Source organism: Cyprinodon variegatus, unplaced genomic scaffold (genome assembly GCF_000732505.1).
Source record: "Cyprinodon variegatus isolate N-32 unplaced genomic scaffold, C_variegatus-1.0 Scaffold352, whole genome shotgun sequence".
Classification (NCBI taxonomy): Eukaryota; Metazoa; Chordata; class Actinopteri; order Cyprinodontiformes; family Cyprinodontidae; genus Cyprinodon; species Cyprinodon variegatus.
Window position 1 is genome coordinate 578,328 of NW_015150805.1, and position 24,004 is coordinate 602,331.

Consider the following 24,004-nt stretch of genomic DNA (forward strand, 5'->3'; position numbering starts at 1 on the left):
TTGCTTCAGCAAAAAACGCTGATTAGTTAGAGCTCTATAACAAGTTCCAAAAAAGCAGGGTCCTGTTGTAATAAAAAACATGCTAGCTTTCTGGGCATATTAGGATATTTTTTGTCAAACATTTAGTTTGCATTTTTTATCATCATAACTTTATGTTTTATGCATATTTTTAAAACAAAGTAAACAAAACAATGTTAATGTTTAAAAAAAAAATTTGTTCTACTTCTTTTGCAGTTTTATTCGAGGGGCCATATATTTTTAGAACATCAATACCCCATACCATCCCCAATTGACAATTCACTATAACTGCAATTAAACCAGGACTGACAAAATAAAAGGGTAATTAAGCACTGATGGATGTGATGGGTTCAAATGCATTTACATTGATTCAACTCAGATTGGAGATAAACAGCAAAAGGATTTAGCTGCATTCTTTAGAAAATATTCTCTCTAGTAATTTTCAGTTTCAGTAGAATTAAAAACATACCCATTGAGTATAATGCTACCTAAAATAGGTGTGTAATGGACTTGAGCAGCACAAGGTTGATTTACTGATGCTACAGCCACTGTGATTAAATGTGGTTTTGCACTCAGCATGCATTTATCTTTGTCATAATACTGTAAAAGTCCTACCATCATGCTGATTGGGAGCACTCATATTATTTCCTTTTGTCGCCCTCTTAATTACCTCTTTCTAACTATTCTCACAAAGATAACCTGAGTGTGATTAAATTTAACAGACCTTTTTGATAAGGATGTAATTTGGCCCAGGATGAGCTCTTAAAAGGCTGGTCATGCACAATACAGGGTGATCATTGTTAACCCCTATAAGTGAAGATGAAGAGGCATTATACCCACCACTTGTGATTATGTGCTTATAGGATCATTTTGATCATTAAAAGAGGGATATTGCACATGATTTATCCGAAATAGTTCAAATTTGGCCTGAGGGGGGCAGCAGAAGATAGGTCAAACCAAGGAAGTCATTCCTGTATGTAAAGGTCCTTTTGCACATTCAGACTCAATGCAGCAGATTAATACTAAGATTGAACTTTTCTTAATGCTGGGATTAGTTCTTCTAACAAGTTAGAGAGAAAGACAATTGCTACAAATCTTAAACTGTGATGCATATATAGTCTTAAAATTGTAAGTACCTGTGTCAATATGAAGATTTATCTGTTTGTTATTTCTGAAGTTTTATCTTCAAACTTTACCTGACAAAATTTGTGGTGCAAATCTAATTCTCCAAATGCATGTTTGGTGACATCTGGTGTCTTCCAGCTTTGGAGTGAAAGAGGTCTTAAACAAAACCGAAATGCTGTTTAAAGAAACTTCCTGCAGATTATTCCTTATCAGGAAATGTTCAGATATACTTTAGATACCACACAGTTCTTGTTACATAAAGTAGTAGTTTTGTAAGCAACAGGAAAAAAGGGTGTACTTTTTTCTTGTGCATGCTCCATAATCCTGTGGGAGCAGAGTAAGCATTTAAGACTAAGATGTAGACGGTGTGTTGAAATGTGTGAGTGATTTTAGGAGAGTCCCACAGGAATCTGTTGCAAGCCCTCACCTGCAGCAGACTAACCAGTTGATCTATATCTCGGGAAAATGTAGCTAGATTTAAAGCAAGATGGAATATTAAGGGCTTTACTTGCTTGTAAATAAGTGGCTGAGCTCATTTAAATTATACAAAAAATGACAAATTAAACCATGAGCTAAAAGTTAATGATTTATTTGAGAAGAAAATATATTGTTCAGTGTCTCTCATTATGGCATGGGGGGTTGATGATAAGTGTCGAAAACAATTGTGTTTTGTGATGCACCTAATTAAAAAACCTTGATGCTGGTGATTACTAGTGTTTGTGGATTTCTATGTGGGCATAGCGCCTCTCGTTTGAGAAGATTTTTCCAATAGCTGATGGTGAGGACACGCCTGTGTTTGAACAAGCGCTGTGGAGGTGTAGTCACACAAGAGACACTCTCTCCAGGATCTGAGGAAAAGAACTTGACGCTGCTGTCTGGCACAAGGCTGGTGTGAAACTCTAAAAGTTAAATAGGTAAATATGATAATCACACTCCCTAATACCAAAATATCACTTGATAATGCTTTATTTTATTTTTTATTTTTTGCAATGAAAAATGTTTTCGTTCATTATGGAAGTGTTCTCTTTTGTTATTGTGATGTTTAACCTTTGCTTTTCTCACTTTTTTATGTTGGTGTTTTGTCATCTGGCTATTAACCTAAATGCTTTATAACGTCTCTGTGTAAATTAATGGTAATCATACACATTTATTTCTTGCTACATGCAGTAAATGAAAACTAATTTTATGTTGAAAAATTGATATCACTGAGCTTTCCTATTCGTTTTGCAGTCAAGATGCCTGAAACAGCAGAGGCTGTGGCTGCCACTCTGACCACCAACAGAAACTGCACCATAGAGATAACCAATGTTAGTGGTAGCTTCTGTCTCATTAACCCCAAGTAAGTCTGCAGTTGCATCAACAAACTTCAAAAAAGGATGAATACCTTAAAAATATTTTTGAGGTCAAACCCCAATGAGAGAAATGAAGAAAATTTCTATAGATCTTGTAGCACTATGATGTTATATGTCTGGTTTATGGCAATGTGATAATATTTCAAAACTCTATTTCAGCGATTATGAAGCTACCACACTTTATTATCTTCTTTGCTTTAAAATACATGTTTATACTTGCAGCAAGAACAGCCAGACAGAAAAAGTTGACTCACTGCACATCTGCACACACCCCTTCAACTTAACGCATGCCACCTAAAATGGTGGTATAAAGCATGATGGTTATTTGATAGTCAAGTGTATAATAGTAATTAGAAAGGAAAATAAACTATTGTTTTAAAGAATATTTCACAGAAGCATCTGTAAAGCGTCACAACTTGGCAGAATCCATTTTAACTGCAATTACAGCAGTGGGTTTTTTGGTGTGTTTCTACCAGCTTTTCAATTCCAAAAATTGAATTTTTACTTTTGTTTTTTTTACGTGTTCACACCCGGTCATATTTAACTGAGAGAATCATAGTTAAACCCCCTTGATTATCTGTTTTATTTATGATCATCGAGGGTTAAAATCTGTAAAGGTGTAAACGAGTGAAAAGCAACAGCACAGGAATGCACCCTAAGTCCTTTGCCATGTGAGTCATGTTTCTGCATTTGTCTAAGTTTGTCAGGACAGGCCATATTTTGGATGGGTGATTTTCACATGTGACATTACATTGCTGAGAACATCCATCTATCTATCATGCACTGACACACTCTGCCTCATTGCACATTGTGTGCAGGTGGAGGCACTTTTGCTTAGAAGTCCATAGTAGTACACTTCCAGTCATACTTCATCCATCAGTGTACACTGTGTCGCTCTAGACTGCACAACTATTGAAAAGAAGCCTTAACACGCTTAAGGAAACTTTGCAACTTATTTTTTTCCCTTTTTTCACATTTGAGTAACACTAATTAGTTATTTGCTCTCTTTTATAGGGTTTACATGTCAAGTGGCTTTTCTTACCATCCACCCCAACCCACAGTTCGAACCCAAAAGACGGAAGTGTGCTCCTTCACAAAGGATGACAACACCGCCACTGGTGCAGTCGGCCTCCTGACTTATGACTTGTTCCACATGCAGAGTCGGGTTTGCTCTGAGCGCATGGCCATCATGTTCTCTGTGCCTTTCGACTTCAACATTTACAAGAACCGGCTGGCTGTGGGCGTGGTCGAGCATTCCCGGGCCTGCGACAAACATCTGTTCGACCAGATGTATGATGGGAAAGATCTCAGCAACTTCACCCGCTCAGACGCAAACGGGTGTGGTCTGGAATATAAAGCACAATATGTTGATTTAAAAGCCACAATGTCTACAGTCGGCAAAGCCATTGTTAAAGTGGAGCTGTATGATAAAATGGGGCGTTAGTGTGCAGACCAGTTGGGTTTTATCCTTCCATTTTTGTTGTTTTTTTTTGTGTCCTCAGAGTAAAAAGAACTTGGGTGATGTGATCACTGTTGTCATCTTGATATAAAAAAAAGCATTCAAGAGAGGAAGACTGATTTTGCTGTCATCAATATTTTGTGTCTGCTGAGAGATATCAATACCTGACAGCCAGCTCATTGATTTCCCATTAGCTAATGTCTTGGACTCATGTAAGCTGTACTCTCTCTACTCTTTAAATATGGTAATAAAACATTCAGACCCAATGCTCATGTTGCTTTTTGTTGAGTATGTTCTCCCTTTGTATGCCGGCAATATTACTGATGAACAGTAATTATCATTTAATCTTTTATCTGGATCTATTTAGTTTTAATGAGTGGCAACAGATGGAATGTCGCCGTAGATGTTTTTTTAATTGGTGCAATAACAGCTCTGTTTTTCAGTGGCTGGGAAACTCTTCATCTTGCTCAATTGTGCAGAATTTGGAAAACAGCAGCGGTGGTGGTAGAAAGAATAAGGTTAAAGGAGGCTCCAGAGATATATGCCTAGACTTGTATTATGGGCTTTTTTTCTGGAGAAAAACAACAAAGGAATGAGGTTCCTAAACAGCTTCTGTCAGGTGAATGTAATAAAAAAACAAAACCAAGGAAAGTACCGTTATCAAAAAAAAACAAGAAAAAAAAACAAGGGTGAATTGTTAGAAACAGATCCTACTAAGGGTGTGGGTATTAAAAACAAGGTTAACCAACACTTATATTTATTCCTTTTCCGTGGGCTTGAGCTAACTAGAACATGTATGTGGAAACAGGGTGTGTCGGGTCTGAATAATCTTGTGTTTCAAAAGGGAGGGAAACATCCTGGAAAGGGGGGGGGGGGCACCTCCCAGTCAGGTGTGTCTTTTCCCTCTTCTCCCATTTTACTCTCGTAATACTTCGACATTGTTAGTAGGTAAGTCTCTGAATTCATTTGAATTTAAACTATATTTTTAATTGAAATTTTGACTCAACAATTGTTTGATAGGTATTTTCTTTTTTTTCGTCAATCATTATTACTGTTGTAGCTTGTTGTTGCTGCAACCATTTCATGATTGTTCATAACTGTATCTGTGAAGTGCCTTATTAATGCTCTGTTGTCAGAGATGAAATTAAGTGTAGCAGAAGAACCAAGGTCTTGTATATTTATATAGTTTACAAGGGTAGCTAACAAGATTCATCAAACATTTTGGATAGAGATGAGTTTCTCACTACGGGCTGCATTGTTTTTTAGAAAACAGATATGGACTTGTAAAAATATGATTCTGAGTTTCTAAAGGTCCCGTTTGGGAACCGTTTGATTTATGCCAATAAATTATTTACTTGCCTTATTAAACAAACTAAATGTATCAGAATTAGCAAACTGTTGTTGTTGCAAACTGCGGCTAAGCGTATTTTAAAATAACTAAAACTTAATGACAAAGTTTTGGAAACTTGATAATAAGAAACTTGAAAAAGTTGTTTACTATAATGTTTACCATTTAAAAAGTTGTTGATAACAATCAGTTAAACTTGAAATCACACATGGATTAACAAAAAAACACTAAATTATATTTCAATCTTCTAAACCTCATTGTCAGTTCTAAAGTTAATTTGAGGTGGGAGTTAGAAGGTGTAATACAAGCATCAAGAAAGAGAAAAGCTGGATTTATTTCAGCAAACAAGCTTTACCATAATTAGGCAAATCTTTAAATTAGTTAAAATTAAGATTTAAGACTATCATCGATCATCCACTATTGAAGATTATCATAGACTACAGTGTAATTCCTACCTGTGTTTAAAGCAAAGACAAATATGCTAGCATCTGTTATCTCAACATAATTAAAAAGAGGCTGCAAATGTAAAATGCAATTATCTGTGGTACTCAGTTACAAGTATTATATCAATCATTTAATCATTCTGTGAATTGTAGTTTGTTGTATTTCACTTTGAATGCTGCAAATTTGAAAACAATGTGTAAGCTAAAATGAATGAACGCCAGTAGCCATGCCTTTCATGTTGTCTGATTAAGGTATCTGACATCTGAATAATTTTTGCTTTACAAGCAGATCAAACATTGTTACAGTATGACAGAGTCGGCTGAAGCTGTGGCAGGTGATGTGACCAGCAAGAGAAGCGTGACGATTGAAATCTCAAACATCACCAATAACTACTGCCTTATCAGTCCCAAGTAAGAAATGTGTTGATCTTTCATATTTTTTCAGTTTGCACACCAGATGTTTGCTTATACTGCATAACATGATGCATAGTCTTGCTAGTAGACATTATATCAGACTTTTCCAACTTGGGTCACTTGAGAATGCAAAAATTATTTCATTTGTTCAGAAATTCGGGGCTCACTTCTGTTAGTGTGTCCCAGGGCACCAGTGGCTACAATGTAGCTTGCCACCATCAGTGTGTGATGACTGAATGTAGAATAAATGGGTTCCTCAGATTTGATAAAGTGTTATACAAGTTCCAGCTATGTCTACAAAAAAATAAGTTATTTTATAAAAACACAATTTTACCAGCTTAAACTTACATTTTCACATGCTTTGCTCTTATTCTGGGAGTATTAGGCCAATTTTGCACAAACACACATTTATCTCTTAGACTTCCCATGCTGCTTATGTTTACATATTTTATTATATGAACCTGACTTACTAAAGTCAACAATCCTCTTCTTAATAACTTGAATGACTGCTTATTTTCTCATGATGTCCAGCAATAAATATTGAGGCCTTGAAATGATTTGCCTTTATGTAAGTCAGATCTTGATAAAAGTGTGACTTTTGAAATTAAAGCTTTCTAGAAAGCTATAGTAATTCTAACTGATCCTGATTCAAAGCTTTATTTTGATTCTAATGTAACCAGTGAGAAAAAAAATTAAAGGATTGTAAGATGTTTTTATACATTGTATGTAAATTGCAGGCTAACAGTTGGTTTGTCTTACTTTCATTCTGCTTAGAGCCTACCTTGACAATGGAGAGGTGTTCAACCCGCCTCAACCGACGGTGCGCCCCCTAAAGACGGAGGTGTGCACCTTTACCAAATCTCGTGGAAAAGCAACGGGCAGCGTAGGTGTCCTGACTTACGATCTCTTCGAGAGGTCCCAGAATGACTACATAGAGACCCTGGCCATCATGTTTTCAGTTCCCTGGGACTACAACCTGTACAAGAACTGGTTTGCGGTGGGCATCTATAAAAAGGGTCGTAACTGTGATGAGGCTTTGTTCAAAGAAATGTACTATGAGAAGAAACAGCTTGAGCATGGTTTTGTCAGAGGTGAAGCCAATGGCTCAGGAATCAATTATATCGGTAATTTTCTTGACATCAAAGCTACCATGTGTCCCATGGGCAACTCCATCATGAAAGTGGAGATATGGGACAAGCTTTTCACATCCATGGGGCAGCAATCTTATTAGAACACCTCACAGTTACAGAAACCTTTAAGAGAATTTGTTGTTGTTTTTTTGCAGACTTCTTAAAATAAAGACAGCATTAGCTGTCCTGGAACCGATCTGTTGTTGCTGAATTTGTTCTGTATGTCCTGGTATTACATTTCTGCTTAAGATCAGACTTTGTCTGTTTTTAAATCCTTCCAGAATGAATGTCCCTTTATTGGAAAAGCTTTTATGTATTTCTATACCACCCAGTTTAAAACCAACCTATCTAGAAAAGGAAATCATAGAATGACTCCCTGAAGGATGAGGGCAATAGCTTAATGAAACACAGATAGTACCTGTCTGAATTCACCTTGACATAATTCTTTCTGGAATAAAATAAACCTTTTTGCCGAAGCTAATTGTGTTTCTCTTCTGTGTGCTGATTGGGGTTTAAAAGGGTTTAAAAAGGGTATTGAAATACTTAATGGAAAAAAAAAAAATTTCAATTCACTTTCCATCCAAGGTGTGTTTCATTTTTTTACAATGTCGTGATTACCTTGAGGTGACCCTGAGATTTGGACAGGCACAGAAACATTTTTTTTTTTCAACAAAATGTTTGGTAAAAACTGACGACTATGGTGTTCACAGTATAATCTTGAATTATTTTATAAAAAAAACTATTTATATGTTATAAGGCCTTACTCTTAAGTTAAGGTGCAGTGTAATTATTAGCAGTTAACATGGAAAAACACCTTGATTCTAAAGTCCACCATTAACGTGTAGATTCACAAAGATATGAAGCAGGAGGCTGCACTGGAGATATCATGTTTCAGCAAATCTTAATGCTGTCATTCTGGTTTTAGTTTCCTATCATCAACATAAGACTTTTTGAGGCATTGACAGCTGCCTGCTCATAGGTACACAGATCAAAGGTTTTGGTCTGTGCTGTTTAATTTGCATAAAAGCAAATATGACATAGAGGCAGATATTGGGCTTGTTTAGACTCAGTCCTCAAGGCATTTTCTGATTAACTTAGTAAAGATATTGACAGATATTTTAGCTTTTAATCTTTTCTTTGTGTATCCAACAACTGCTCCTGCATCTATGCTCAATTTGTCTATTAAGTAGTTCAGTTTTCTTTACACCTGCACATGCACATATAGATATACTGAATGCATTTGAATGTGCATTATGCGATTTAAATGTTGAAATGAATAGTTGTGAAAGCAGAGCAGGATTAGATGATCCAAATGCAGAATTGAAAGATTTAAGAAAGTACTTTATTCTATATAGATAACCAAAAGAAATATTTGTCTACCGAAACAGGTGCAGTTTACTTTCAAAAGAAAAGGAGGTTTGAAAAGGTATTAGGAAAGTGCAGGTGTAAAATAATGCAAATATCATATCTTCTGCACTTGAAATAAACAGAAAGAAGACACACGCGTAAAAAAATCCTGAACATTGCTCATCATATTACCTGAAAAGAAAAAAAAAAGAAAAATTATATATATATATATATATATATATATATATATATATATATATATATATATATATATATATATATATATCAACTGTTATTTGAATGTACTACACAAAAGTAATCTCAACTGAGTGTGTAAAAAATATGAAAAGTGACAGGTTTCCATGACCTGATGGTTCAGGGTAGACTGCAGAGCTTAAATCTTGCATGCAGAAATACATTAAGCTGTTTTTTTAGGTCTTAAAAGAGAAAAAATAAAACCTTTAAAGCTAGAGTCTGGTTGTGCATTGTACAAAATGCTCTCAAACACTGCCATCTAGAGGCCTGTTATGAAACAAAATATTTTTAAAGCCACATTACAGAAAATCATTACAGAAAAAGTTAATGCGAATACATGAGCAAGAATAAATAATAATGAAATACATAAATTTCAGGAGTATAACAAAGTAAAGTCAGATATTTTTCTGTTAAAAGTTTGAGTTTTGGTTGTTGTCTTTTTTCTTTTTGGCTTCACCAAGTACTTTGTAACTCTGTCTTCTTCAGCTGCCACCAACTCCAAACATGTAGTGACACCCAGTAGGATCTGCTTCTCTGTGATAGTTGACCTGACCTGATGGGTGACAGCCTGGAACAGAGAGTTGGCAGCATTCCCATCAGTTTCAGACTTCAGGTTTCATCAGTTGCTTTGCTACAGAACCCAAAAAAGTTTCAGGCTAAATTGAGGTTTCACCAAACTGTACTGCTTTTTTTCTAAACACATGCAGGATCTATTTCACGATATCTTCAGCTAAAGCGCAAGAGCCAGAAGTTGTGTTTTTCCTGGCTGGATATTGACATCGACTCACCAGGTTAGCTTGTTATTTTGAAATTTCTCAGCATGCAGAGTAACACAGATGAGTATCATCTAACATCAGAAATAACTTTTTAAAAAAAATGTTCATTGTTTTCTGAGCTTGAAATCCTTTAAATATTTGGATAACAGATTTGGATCCCCTGCAGCTCTAATTTTGGGGCGTATTGATCTACATGTTTATTGGATAAGATGTTTTGTGCAGCTGTTTTCTATTCCTAAAGTAAAAGCATGACATTTTGGTATATTTTGTCTTTCTCAGATAATTCTGACTAGACTTCTTTTTCTTTATCATATTATCCAGTCTTTTTTATTTCAAATTATGTCTTGTGCTGCAGATACAATTGCTCTTCTTGATAACTTAGCAGCCATATCTTATGAGAGGACATATGAGTGTTTTGTTTATCACTTTAACACTTTCTCCTCAGTTCTGGGTTGTTTATGAAACATGTTTTGCACTTTTGAGAGTTGCACTCTGTTGCTTTCCATAATACTGCCTCTCCACTAACACATATTCAGCTGTGAAATAAACCAGTCCAACCTTCCTCCTACAGAAACAGAGAAATTTCTCTGTCCTTTTAAGTCCTTATTCTTTTCTAAATCAAGGAAATAAAACCTAATGATGTCGATCTGAATTGTCGTTTGTTTACTGAAGGGAATTACAAGCAATTTGTACATCAAATAGGTGTATCTGTTCCATAGATACTCATGTTGAAACTTTGATTTATGTTGCTCCACAAATTCACCATCAAAGTCATATAATAATAATAACAATAATAATAATAATGCTACATTTTATTTCAAAGGCCCCTTTCTGGACACTCAAGGTCACAGTACAAAAGTTAAAAACACAATAGGAGAAACAAAGTCAAAACACAGAATAAACTCACACAAAAGAAATACAATTACAACTTTATTGATACAAGTACTTTAGTCTTTGGTGCTCAGACCTCGGCAGGAAACATTAGCGCTGAATTTATTTTGCTTTGATATGCATAAACAGGAGTAAGGGTAGGGATGTTTCCCCCCAGGCCTGAAACTGCTGCTGGAGTGAAGATAAATGAGGTTGGTCAGTACATGACTGCTGGCTGTGCTTGAGCTGAATGGAGACATCCAGTGGACTGCATGAGCTGGTACTAGTGCTTCACTCTGGGACCTGGAAGATGAGAGTCCAGCTTGAATAACACAGGTTGAGAGAACCTGTCCATGATGAGCAAGCATGGAGTGACAGTGGAGAGGAAAAAAACCTCCTTTGGGAAGAAACCTCTGGAAGAACCAGGCTCAACATGACAGTCTTCTGCCGGACCGGTTGAGATGAGACAGGAAGCAAAGCAAGAGTTCGGGAAGAATGACACTCTGATGAAGCTGGAGAAGGGGCTGGAGTTGGGTTGAATCGGGTCATCTGAGTCAAAGTCCGATATGGTGCAACCACTGCCAAGGCTTTGGGTAGCAGACTGAGATGTGGATTTGGCGACCTTTTAAGATGAGCAAAGGATGCTGATTGGGCTTTCGTGGAGGTGTGGTTCAAAACTGATTTGCTTGTGACGGAGGCAGGTAAGGGTAAGTAATCATTTATTCAGTTGAACTTCCGCCTAGGCTCCATTTTAAAATACAAAAAATACAAAGGCTGGGACAGGGAGATTAATGTCAAAGAGAATGGGCAATTTTAAACAGATGAGTTTTGATTTGAGATGGAGAAGTGAGTCAGTGTTTCTAAGTAAAAATGGTAGAGAGTTCCAGAAGCGGGGGGCACAGCAGTATATCTTGGCCCTCATCTCTGATAAAGAAAATAACTGATGTGCTATATTGGTCAAGTTAAAGTCCAGACCTCAATCTAACAGTGGGAATTTGAGCTGTGCAGATGAATGAACTATTTAGAAATTCAAATTTTGAATAAAGGCTCACTGCTTTCATGTCTGTGACAGTTTTGGTGTGTTCTTTTTTTTCCTATCAGTGCAGTTGACCTTTAGGTTGGCCTTCTCCCTTCTTTTTTTCATCATCTTTGGAGAACTAAGGAATCTTTTTGAACCACTTCACTCAAATTTCCAGCTGGCAGTGAAAAAAGGCTGTCCCTGTTCTGCATTTCTTTCGGTTTATTCTGACTGATGGGCAGCAGTTTTGATGTCAAACCTACTTGAACGTACAATCATCCGCTGCCAAAGTGATGTCAGCCAGCTGAAGAGTCAGCTCCAACACAGCAAAGCCAGCTGCCTGGCTCACATACCCAACAGAAAAACTAATTACCTATGTCAAGTTCACTAAATCATTTCAGAAGGTGCAGTTTTTAAAATGTACTCTACCTGACATGTGAAGAAAGTGTAGCTATTCCAACAGTTCCTTGAAAAAAATTATTTGAAAAAGTATTGTATAACCTTTTCAACAACCAGTCCATTAGATTATAGAGGCAATAATTTGATATGGGCCCCTTTTAAATTCCCATTACCCTATGATGAAAGATGTATTCTGATGTATTTAAGCAGTGTCCAGACTGCAGGCTTCCCAAAAGTCGGTCCTCGAGGGCCGCTGTCCTGCAGGTTTTAGAGGTTTCTCTGCTTTAGCACAGCTGATTCTGATGATTGCAGTTCAGCAAAAGCCTTTATATCAACTATCAATGTAAATCAGCTGTGCTGGAGCAGGGAAACCTCTAAAACCTGCAGGACAGAGGCCCTCAAGAACCTAGTTTGGGGATGCCTCGTCCAGAGGAATAGCCGATTTCTAAGTTGTTTTTTTTTCAAACAATAGCAAATGACAATTGCAAAAAAAGCAATACCTAAAATGTTAATTTTTTTGTGCAAAAGAATAAAGAATAAAAAAACTCACTAAAGAAGTATTTTTTTCTTGCCTTTTTATTAAAGGGACAGTGTCAGAGATTTATCTTCATTTAGTGGTGAATTAGATAATTTACAAATAACAGCCTAGTGCCTCCCTGTCAGTCGCGTGAGACCTACAACAGAAGCCACAATCTACTCTTTATAAATGGAAGGGACACATCAAACTGTCATCCTCATCAAATCAGCTAAAATAAATTAAGAAACACATGAAGCATCTCTGTGAAAAAATAGCCTGACTTTGACTCCTGTGAGTAATATTAGCAGCTGATAACTGTTGCCATGGAGCTCATCCAGTGTAGAATAACAAACAAGGAGTCTCTACCAGGGCAAGACAGAGCCTAACCACCCTTTACGTATCAACAACAACAAAAAGATTGAAAACATGGAAAATTTTAGTTGCTGAACTACACTACCCTACAGTATTTCTAACATGACAGAAGATAAACTTCTGCAGATGCAGAAAGCCTCCAACCTCTGGGTCTGTGTTGAAGCCCTGCTCCCTCATAAAATGTTTCCTCTGGTTAAAGCTGCGCCGATATAAACTCTCGTTTTTGCCTGGTTACTACATCTTTTTCTTTTTTTGGTTTCTTTATTTTGCCTCTCACTGGCAAAAAACACTGATGGTCCTCCATTGTAACAGAAACTGGAAGGTAGAATAATCTACGGTTGTTTTTGTTTGTTTCAAACTCCTCTGCCTCTACATGTTTACAGATACAGGTAAAACACAGCAGGCTGACAAGCCTGCCCCTTATCGGCTACGCTCATCAAACATGGCGACACAAAAAGGCATCTTCCATTGGATGCACCATGCCCTTATATTTATAAACTTCTAATTCTAAGCTGTGGGAACGCTTTTATTTTTGATGTGATGTTCTTTTGACTTTCACAGAACATGTATTTATTAAAGCAATACTTGATTTTTGTTAACCAACATCCTGATTTGTTTCCTAGTGCCCCTTTAAAACACAAATGACAAAAACACTAAAAAGATAACACATTAAAAGAATTAAGTTAAATTGTTTTTATTTTAAAGTTGTAAGAGTTTTTAGTGTGCAGTCTTAGCTTATTGTTTATGTACACAGGAGCTCATGTCCTACATAAAAACGATGATATGAACTCAGAAGATAAAAATGTGATTTTCTTGATAGTGCTTGGTAGACCACACATTCAGGAAATGGAGTTGAGTTTTTCTTCTGTGCTTTGCCTGGTTCAGTTCTGCAGAGTCCAGTAGAAGGCCTCCTGGAGGCTGGCTGCTGGGTTACACACTCCATCTCCTACTTCACCTTTCCACACATGCAACTCATCAGCTCATCAATCTCATTTTTCCAGCAGCATAAAAGGAGTAGAAAGCCAGTCACTCATCGCCTGAGTGTTAACCATCACTGGTAACGTTAAGCCTCCTGAGCCAATTTCTGTGCATCTTGTTGAGCCAAACACAAATTAAAACCTGAGCCTCTCCATTTCCTACATTCACTCCACAAATTTTTGTTTCTTTATACTTAACCTTCTGCATTCCAGTTCACTATGTTAATGTTCCCCAATGAACTTATGTCCTTTGTTCAAAGAACCTCCTCTAATATCTGGCCTACATTCCCAGGACTGGTCTCTGCTCCTTTGGTTACACTATAAAACTGTGACATTGACTGTATGCTAATTACCCTCAAGAACATTTGCCTCCTATAGACCAAAAAAAAAAAAAAAAACTTGCAACTTTTCTTGCAATATGACTCACCTTCTCCCTGGCTGACCTTAAAACCTCATCCAGGTAAGATCCATTCATCTCCCCCTTCCTGTTACCTGGATTTCCCCACTCAGCAGATTCTCTCCTCCTTTTCTGTTCTGATTGCCATCGGACCAGATTCACTTTTGCAAATTCTTAAATTGTACTCAATTTTTTTATCTATCTGATTCCTGCCTCAACCAAACCATGACAAGCACAACTTTTCTATGTTTAAAAGATAACTGTTTAGCATCACCAAGATGTCTAATTTATGTTGAGGAGACAGTAAAAACCTTTTTGCATCAAATCTAATTTTTGCTTCTTTTTCACTTTTATTTACCATCTTCTTAAATGTGCAAAGTGTTATATAAACTTGGGTTTATCAGTCATTATTTTTTACAGTTATTTTTTAACCTTTTACTTGTTGCTTTGCCAAATGGATACAGTATGTCAAATTTCTAGGCAATAAATTTCCTGATTATTTCTTGACTAAGTCTCCCAAAATCAGAATTTCTTGAATTGAATATTTGTCCATCTTTCATTTTAAATGGCAAATAGAAATGGGCCTCTATCTCACATTATATGTACACACCAATATATCATTAACTAAAAGCTGTAAGACTCTCAGAACCAACTTATACAAATTAAATAATGAATTATAAAATACCAGCAACATTCATTTGATAGAATCCATTTCTTCCTAATTTGGCACTTTTCCAATTAAATAATTATACTTAAATTATTAGTTTTTTTATTATATAATGTGACCTTGAGAACAAATGGCTCTTCTAAAATGTTTACTTTTGCAGAGAGCAAATTACTTTATATTGTAAAATGGAAAATTATTGTAAAAAATATGAGATAGGTTTCAATGTTTCATAAAGTTTGTACTAATGACTGTAAATTGATCTCATACTTATATATTTTGCATAACGCCACAAGAGGGCAAAGTTTTACAGCTCTAGAGTTTTATAATCCATCTTGGTTTTGTTGGCTAATGTATAAAAAACATGCAGATGCTGTCTTGTGATAAGAAGGTTGATATATACCTTAGAAAATGTAGACTTCCGCATCTTATTGTATATAATAAAGTTTGAAGGTTGTTCGCTGAAACAATAGGGAGGGACACGAAGCTGGATGAGATCAGGGGGGTGGGGTCTGTTGGAGAGGATGACCCCATATCTAGACAGGAACACAGGTCACTAAGCACATGTTCCCACACAACCCAGCCCACCCACACCAGAACACACACATTAAATAAAACAGAGGCCCACAGTTCAGTGTGTGTGCAGGATGTGTGTGTGCCTGATGATTGTGACACATGTCTGCTGTCATGGCTTCCTTACATACATCAGGGTTCACACAGTACAGAAATTGCAGCATGATATACTGCTTACTGAAGCTATCATGAAACACTACCTGTGAGGGGGATGTGGCCATATGTGGTGGTTTGTCAAACACAGACAAAGTTGACAGAAAACTTTCTACAGAATGATGCAGCAATCCTATCAGGATGTTCTTAAAAGCATGACTTTGACCCAGAATGTATCTTACTATACATAAACGTTACAGCAAAATAAGTAAACCACCAGAAACTGTAAAATACAAAAATGTAGATTTAATAGTTTACAAGACAAAAAAGCATACAGACATCTGTGCAGTACATGGTATGAGAACAGAATGAATGTATTCTTTCAGACCAAAAGTACATCCCTTTGATCAACAACAAAGATAAAATAAAGCTTCGAAATATCTATTTATTTCTAAATCTGAAAGCACTTAATGTGGCTTTACTGTCATGCACAAGTAATCCCATACCCACGCTTTCATTTTGCAAGCAAAGAAACTTAACTTGATCTTTTTGTCATCGCTCAGTGTATAGAACTTATCTGCACAAACAATGAAAGAGTTTTGTCTGAGTCTGGATAAATATTAAGTTTTTTTCTCTATGATTCTAATAGGCAGGCAAAGTTCTTACTGTTGAAAGAAAACTATAAACTGGAGATTTATCTTAGCTGTCACTCCATTTAACTTTTAACCTACTACCCCTAATCTCCGTCCAATTAATCTATGCAACAGTTATCAGTTCCAGGTCCTCCCAACACACTTTTACATCAAGCATAGATCAAACTAGGGGGAGAACAGAGTTCAGTTTTAACAGCTCAAAATTATTCTTTATAATTTAACAAAAAGAAAAAATCTTTACAGGTAATGCTAAGGAAAGTCATTAAAACTATAACTTTATTTTTAAACTGGCAAGCTCTGAAGCTTTTGTCATCATCAGTAACACTGAATATATTGTTTCTGCTATATATTAAGTTTGTTTTCCAGAAGGAATTGCTGGTTTTGGTTGATGCAGTATTCTTGCTGCGTCCCATTTGTTTCGGAGGCTGGATCTGGGGGATGACAGCACATTATAGAAGAGTTGCAAAAACCCCTGCCATTTCGCTAAATGTTCTAACATTAACCAGTTGCAGTAATATGAGGTGATAATGGTATATTTCCTCCAATTTTTTTCACATTTAAACTTTAATGGAGCATAACCTGACATTTAATTGACATGACATATTATTAATGACTTAATTTACCTTTGGGATTACTAAAGTATTTTTGAATTGAAATTGTATTTAATCTTATTGTTTATAAATACATGTTTTTTTTCACTGTATATATGCAACTATGTAAAATGAACTGGAAGCTACACAGAGATTCTGACATACTGCAGCTTTTTTGTTGCATTTCTGTGCTGGAACTCAAATAATCCAGTTTTTTTAGAACTAATAGAAAACAACTTGGCCACTAATTTGATTTTTTAAAAAAGCATAATTTTGAAATAATTTTTTTAGGTTTGGGGAAGCTAAAAATGGGCTCTTTAGAGAAAGTGGGAGCAGTCAGTGTTTTAAAAAGGTAGAGATAAAAAAGTTTCGTTCAGAATTTCTTGCTAAACTTCAGGCTAAGTGGAACCAGTATAGAAAAATATATCTCTTTAATCTTAAAACTGCTAGTATCACAAAAAATATAAGAAGACCAGTTATGTCTTTTTCTAATATGTGTTTCTTTGCAAATGCTGTTTTTCGAAAATACAGAGCAGTACTGTTTTAAATGTAAATACTGATAGATTTTTCAGTTAAAATAAAATCTAAATACTTCTAATGAGATGTTGTACATTTTAAAGACGGGATTTGTTTCAAGATAAAAAAAAAAATCTATTTTTTTTTGATGGTCCAAATACTTGTTTCTTATAGAGGAGCTCTGATCATTGTTCACCACAGGTAAGGCACACACAGCTGATAACAACTCATCACACATTGAAAAGTTTAAACCTTCCTTATTAAGTCTAAATACAGTAAATGACAACTTGTTACTCCACAGTACAATGATCATTTCATTAGCGCAGAAGTTTATAACTTGCCAGACATAGTTTGAACTCCATTAAGTTCAGAGAAACTGAGATGATTGTGGGATTGTTTGAGAGAAGAAGACCTAGCAGCAATCTTGGCAAGATAACGTAGTTTTCAGAATGGAAAAAAGAGATTATAAAAGGTATTGTATATTTAGTGTGCAATCAGGAGTTGCCATCTCCATTTTTGGTCTTGAGCACCACCAGGCTGACCATAACAGGTATGAGGCAGATGGGAGTAATCACCAGGGCGAACATTATGGCAGGTGGTGGGTCACTGAACTCCTCTGTGGGGCAGTCTTTGAAAAACTTTGAATGGATTTCGACGAAAAACCTTTCGACCAGCGAATTTGGCCATGGGATTAGGAGACAATCAGCCATGGACTCACTGCAATGGCTGAAGTTGCTGTAAAAGCTGTAACAAGGATGGATTGGAAAGGACATGATATCAGCAAAGAAATTGCAACATCTTGGATGAAAAAATTAGTGACTTGGAAGTAAGATTACCTGCTCACTTTATTCCAAACGCACCAGTCAGTAGTGTTTAGTGAGCTCATCTCTGTTGTAAACGTTTGCAAACAATGCTTATATAAATCAGAAAGACAATTCATTGTTGGGTTTCCATAATAATCCTGACAGATGCTGCAATATACGTCGCATTCAGGGTACTTTGTTCCACAATCTGCACCATTTGGAATTAAATACAGAAAAGGGGAAAAAATATTTAAAGAGAATACAAGAAGTGAGTAATATAATGACTTATTTACCTGAAATATTGCATTTCTAAATTATAATTTCACATTTGCATTGTAAAAATTATATCACCTACCGAATGATAGCGGGCCCCCTTCAGAGACCTCTAGATAAGAGATTTAAAAAAAAGCATTAATGATTAAATAATTTACTTTCACCATCCTTTATGCAGAGAGGATAAACTTCCATTCACTCTTTGTGACTCTTATCAGTTTTAGCACAGAAATTCTTCTAAAGCAACTTTTAGTCAGACAATTGCAGCTGTGGAAGGGAGACCAGACCACACACTCACCAGAGAAAAAGGACAGGAATATCCCAATGAAACCAACAGCTCCCTTCATGTCAGAAAAAAATGAATAAAGGTGCCTTTTTCCCAAATGATGAAGCTCTCAAACTGTGTACAGCGAGGCATAACAGGAAACGCGACAGGGTTATCTTCGGTTACCAGATGTCCAAACAATGTTACCCGCGGTTAGCAGATGTTCTTCGAAGATCTGTCTGATGGCCCTGTGCCTTGGCAGCAGCTCTTCCCCTCTCCAACACACGGTTTCTTGTTGTTTTTTTTTTTTTTAGGTTTTTCTTCCTTTTTTTTAAAGGGGTGGAGGCAGAAAAGATTGTCCTCTCTATTCTCACAAATAAAAGGAGCACACCCAAGCTGGGGCTGGACTCACATCTGAAAACCCTTTACTCTTTAACTCTTGTTCTGCTTTTTAGTCTCAGTTTCTCACAGTCGAAAAAGGCCTGGCCAGCGCACAGCATGTGATTTATTTGCCTTTTGGGCTGCCTCTGCCAAATAGGAAACATAAGTAAACATTTAGGACTCAGCGTTTTGGAGTGGATTTAATCATGACTCTGCAGGGTGTGCTGTGCAGACAGCCTTAATTTCATATTTAGGTTAATGTGACATAAGGTGTTATTCAGAAATTACCACATGTCTAAAAAGGCCTTTAAATGAAACTGGTGTTTTTTTTGTTACGTTTTTTTATCGCAATAAAAGCATCAGCTGAATAGAGATGACAACCCACACACACAAACACACACACACACACACACACACACAGCTTTCTTTTCATGACATATGGGGACATTTCATTGACTTGCATTCATTTTATATGGCCTAACCCAGACCCTTACCCTAACCCTAACTGTTACCAAGGTGTACCTAATCCTAACCTAAACTGAATTCACACATTAGTCCTAAACCTAACCCCAACTCAAAGAACAGAAATTTACCATATAGGCACCAGTTGAATGTCCCTATATGTAAAAATACATATGTAAAATACTTCCCTCACATTGTAGGTAAAACAAGACCACACACACACACAGGTAGGTGGTCCTTAATTTAACAAAAGAACTATGTTTTTTCCCGCCTTACATTTATGTTACAAAATCTACGTGTTCAACCTCATGCAACATCTGCTGGCTGAGCAGCATTTTGATTTACTAATGACATCAGGAAATGTGTCTGTTCAGCTGAGGAGGAGCCCGCAGTCGGGAGTGTTGGCAGGAGAAAGGGGTGGAGGGACAGTTGGGGAAAGAAAAAAAACAGTAAGGCACAGGATGAGGAACAGTGAAAGGGGCTCTGCTCCAAGTTCCAGTTGTTTCACAATTTCGAGTTCATGCGTTGATCTCTGACGTTGCATGGGGTGAATGACGAACAAAGTCAGGAAGTCGATCCAGTTGGGGGTGGGGGGGAGTTGGTGAGGGAGGGTGTAATGAGGTTTCATTTAACCCCTAACCCTGAAGCCTTTATGGGCCTCACGTCTACTGCTGGTGACCCCTCTGTTGGAGACCTCCTCAGGAGTTTATCTTGGATCCTTTTGACAAAACACACCAGGAGATGTCCCTACAGAAAACAAAGTCTGGGAGATCTGTTTTCTGGGTTCTGTTTGTTCCAGGCCAAACTAATAATTTCTAAGAATGAATCCAAAACAAGTCCCCACAAAAAACATTTCCACACTCACCGTCTGAAACTATATAACATATTACATCTATTTCATGTTGTTGCATTCCAACTCATTTCTTTAAAATCTTTAGATTTCATGTTTAGGAATGGTAAAGATAGAGTGCTTCAATGAAAGGGAAAAAGATTTTTTGCATATTTTTTCATTTCATTATATTCTTCAGGTAATAGGTAAGAATAAGTACAGGTGGGTAATAAATATTTACATTTACTCAGTTACATTTTCTTGAGTAAGTTTTTGAAAAAATTGTACGTTAAGTAGTAGTTTTACAGCATTTTACTTTTTACTTGAGTTTACATATTAAGTATTATTTCTCTTACTTGAGTAAACTTCTGGCGACTCCATCCATTGTGAGTAACTTCACTTTGCCAAAACAAGCAAATGCAACATTTAGAGGCACATTTTCTTATTTTTGTGTGCTTATTGGATAAATGTTATTTTCCATCTGTTGTGTCTGCCATGTCATTTGCAGGTTGAGTGAAACTTTAGATTTTTGTACATTCTATAACTAATAAAATAATAAATCAGTTGCTATGTTCATGGCTATTAAGTAGATCAGTTCTCAGTACTTGAGTTGCCTTTTGACCAAATACAATTTTTACTCTTATTTGAGTAAAACTATGATTATGTAGCATAGTTTTACTTAAGTAAAGAAAATGGACAAAAACAAAGGTTTTACCCTTTTAACATGTCTTCTGTTTGTCAAAAATTAAATATTTTCAAATGGTCAAACTAGATTAAATACTTAACATTACATAACATAAAAACATAATAAAAAAATATGAGAAAAAAACAAAGGAAAAGTAGAAAATTGCTGATTTAATTTTTATAACCCCGGCTTGATTCCTGTCGGGCCTAAAGAAGCCTCTATAGAAGTCTCTGAAAGTGAAATAGGCTAAATGGTCTCAAAAGTTAACATATTATGCACCAGGCTAAAGAAATGAAAGAAGAGACATTGCAAGAAGACACTGCTTCAATTTACATTTGATTAAGAAGTAAGATAGACTTTTTTGTAAACATCTTACAGACAGTTAAACAAAATGGTGATAGTGAGATAATCTGGGGCTCTGGTTCCTAAACAGCAGAAAATCCTAAAGTTTATAACCATCTTAAAAAATATATATATCAAATTCTTTTCCAACACATTTAAATTCATTAGGGTTATACAGATACACAGCAAACAGCTAAAAGAAAAGTAACTCTTACCTCTATCCATTCTTTGCGTTGCATTATAACCTGTTAAAAGAGATTTGTTGAGTAAAAAAATGTAATGCTATTCATTTGGGAGGCTTTTTTTGCAAATCTATACCTGTGGTTGTTGCTGTCGTAACTGGTTGTGCGGTTACATTGTCATTAACCAGACAAATCCCTGTAGTACATCCTGCATCAAGGAAATGCAAAATTCAGCACAGCAAAGCAATGTAGTCATCTTAAAATTGAAACTCTAACTGTTGAATTAAAGAGTTGCTGAATCAATTTTTCATCAACATATTGTTTAGACCTTTTTCCAACATGTGAGAAAATGCTGTGGACGAAGGAAATAGCAAGGTTCAAGCAGTGGGGAGCCAGTGCATCCTCCTTTTGTCTCCCACTTCTTTAAGGAAGTCCTAATACAGTCATCTCAAGGACATTTAGACATATTTAGCATAAACCTTACTAAACTAAGAAATAAATACTGATGGTTTATTCACTTAACATTTCTTTAGCTTCTTTCTAAATGCGTCAGCAACTGAATTTTTTAAGTGTCACTGATCAAAAATTAATCTTAGAACAAAAAAAGGACAGCTGCACAGTAATAAAGAAATTGATGATTAAAAAATGTCACCTACCCCAAACAAGAAGAGTCACTAAACAGACAGAAAACACAAGAGAAAACCTGGTGACGGTCATACTGCTGAAGAATGCTCTGTTCATCCTCAGTGGTGGGTAGGGATTACATATCTCAACCTTTAAAACAGGAAAGCTAAAAAAAAAAAAAAGAGAAACAACAGGAAGTATGGGTGGTTTCACCGCTTGGGGCGAAAAGTTTCTGGTAATGTTACAGCTGTTATTCTCCACACAATCATCACTTTTTCTCTTTTGATTTTGATTCAGGAATTTTGAAAGTGTGAAGCTTCCATCCATATTTCTTCTCTCCTTTTTAGTCTGTTTTTCTCTGTTCCCCTGATAACATTGGAAAAGATAATGTTTTAAGTTTAATTATGTCTGGGATTTACAAAAATAAAAACGGTTGTGCTATATTTATTGTGTTCCCAGGTAAAAAAAAAAAAAAAAACATCCAAAAGAAGACTGTTAAAGCTAAATACAGGGACTAGATGCCTGAAGATGGATGAAGGACTGTCAATCTCTAGGTTTAAAGTGGTTTAGTTGGTTGACAAAAACAAGTAAAGGAGAATGAAACAGTTGGAAAACAAAAAGGGGTCAGAAAGCAAGAATGTGAAATCAGACTATCAAACAGGAACAGGACGAAAGAAGTGAGCGGGGAGAAAAGTAAATGAGGGGAAAGAACTAAATGTACATTTCCTTTATAAGCAAGATGAGAAGAGGAACTTAACTTAGAATTTGTTCTAATAACAGTAGTTTTTTTAAGGGTAACATTGACACATTATGTTGAATCACAGTTTATTTCCCTATCATAAATGTATCAGTATCAAGATTATTATACATACTCTTCAGAACTTAAGAGGAAGACATGTTGGAACTGCACAAACTAAGGTCCACATTCAGTTTCTAGACAATTTCTCCATCTGGTTGCAGGACAAACTGGTCAGAGTCACCTGTGTATGGCAGCTTTGGCTCTGTCAGTGTGCCCCAGGGTAACTGACTGAATGACTGAATGTACATTACAGTAGCCTGGCAAACTAGACTGAATTGCACAAAGCATAATTCATTGTGGTAAACCACTGTTGATGGCGGTCAGATCTGGCTGGACCGATCACAGCGCAGGAGGCGGAATACTAGAATGCAAGACCCATAATGCAGCAGCACTTTTCTGCTAGCATAATAACAAGGTGGTGACCAAAACAGAGCTTTGGATCCTCAGAGTTTTTCGCAAAACAGTCAGAAATTGTTCACTGGAGAGTACCTCAAAAGTTTAACGTTTCTCACCGACTACAAAATTACAAAAACAGAACGTGTTTGGAGTTTTTGCAGCACATCTGTAGTTATCTGATTGGTTCTAACCAGATCTGTTTGTTAGTCCCACCTTTGAAATCGAGCTCTACCAGCTCTTTACCAGACTAATACACTGTGGAAAGGTCGTATCAGTCTGGCTGGCTGGGCCAAGTGTAAAATAATTTGGAGTTCCTTGACTTAAAAAGGCACTTTATAAGTACAGGCCAATTATTTGTTTATATTGTATTTAGGGCTTTAACATATCTAATAAATAAAATACATCACTAAGGGTGTGCTTTGGTGGCGCAGTGGTTAGACCGCACAACCCATGTATGTAGGCCTTGGGCCTCAAGGAGGGCGAACCAGGTTTGAATCCGGCCCGTGGTTATTTCCTGCATGTCTCCCCCCCTCTCTCATAACCAGAGATGTACTCAAGTAGGATTTTCTGATATTTTTACTTTACTTTACTACTTATTTTTATGGCAACTTTTTACTTCTACTCCTTACATTTTTACACAAATATCTGTACTTTCTA

At 36.3% G+C, this 24,004-nt stretch overlaps 2 protein-coding genes and 1 long non-coding RNA gene across 5 annotated transcripts; 2 read left to right on the forward strand and 1 right to left on the reverse strand.

Moving 5' to 3' along the window:
- The first annotated feature begins 1,896 nt into the window (after positions 1–1,896).
- Positions 1,897–4,232, forward strand: LOC107091783 (bryoporin-like). Its single transcript, XM_015385937.1, has 3 exons — positions 1,897–2,057; positions 2,374–2,482; positions 3,510–4,232. The coding sequence occupies exons 2-3, from the start codon at positions 2,379–2,381 to the stop codon at positions 3,937–3,939; spliced, it is 534 nt and encodes a 177-aa protein (XP_015241423.1). The 5' UTR covers positions 1,897–2,057; positions 2,374–2,378; the 3' UTR covers positions 3,940–4,232.
- Positions 4,233–4,756: 524 nt separating this feature from the next.
- LOC107091782 (DELTA-stichotoxin-Hcr4a-like) lies at positions 4,757–7,485 on the forward strand. Of its 2 annotated transcripts, none has more exons than XM_015385936.1 (3): positions 4,757–4,902; positions 6,035–6,156; positions 6,934–7,485. In XM_015385936.1, exons 2-3 carry the CDS (start codon positions 6,053–6,055, stop codon positions 7,388–7,390), a joined length of 561 nt encoding a protein of 186 aa, XP_015241422.1. In that variant the 5' UTR covers positions 4,757–4,902; positions 6,035–6,052; the 3' UTR covers positions 7,391–7,485. The 2 variants fall into 2 exon arrangements, with proteins under 2 accessions (XP_015241422.1, XP_015241421.1); XM_015385935.1 differs by having other exon boundaries at positions 4,767–4,902; positions 6,032–6,156.
- A 10,979-nt stretch (positions 7,486–18,464) lies between these two features.
- On the reverse strand, positions 18,465–22,297 carry LOC107091781. 2 transcript variants are annotated; one of them, XR_001481544.1, is made up of 4 exons: positions 22,185–22,297; positions 21,665–21,736; positions 21,562–21,591; positions 18,465–18,494 (listed from the first exon to the last, which is right to left on the reverse strand). It is a non-coding gene; the product is annotated as an uncharacterized LOC107091781 (long non-coding RNA). The 2 variants fall into 2 exon arrangements; XR_001481545.1 differs by lacking the exon at positions 18,465–18,494 and adding an exon at positions 19,709–20,237.
- Positions 22,298–24,004: the final 1,707 nt, after the last annotated feature.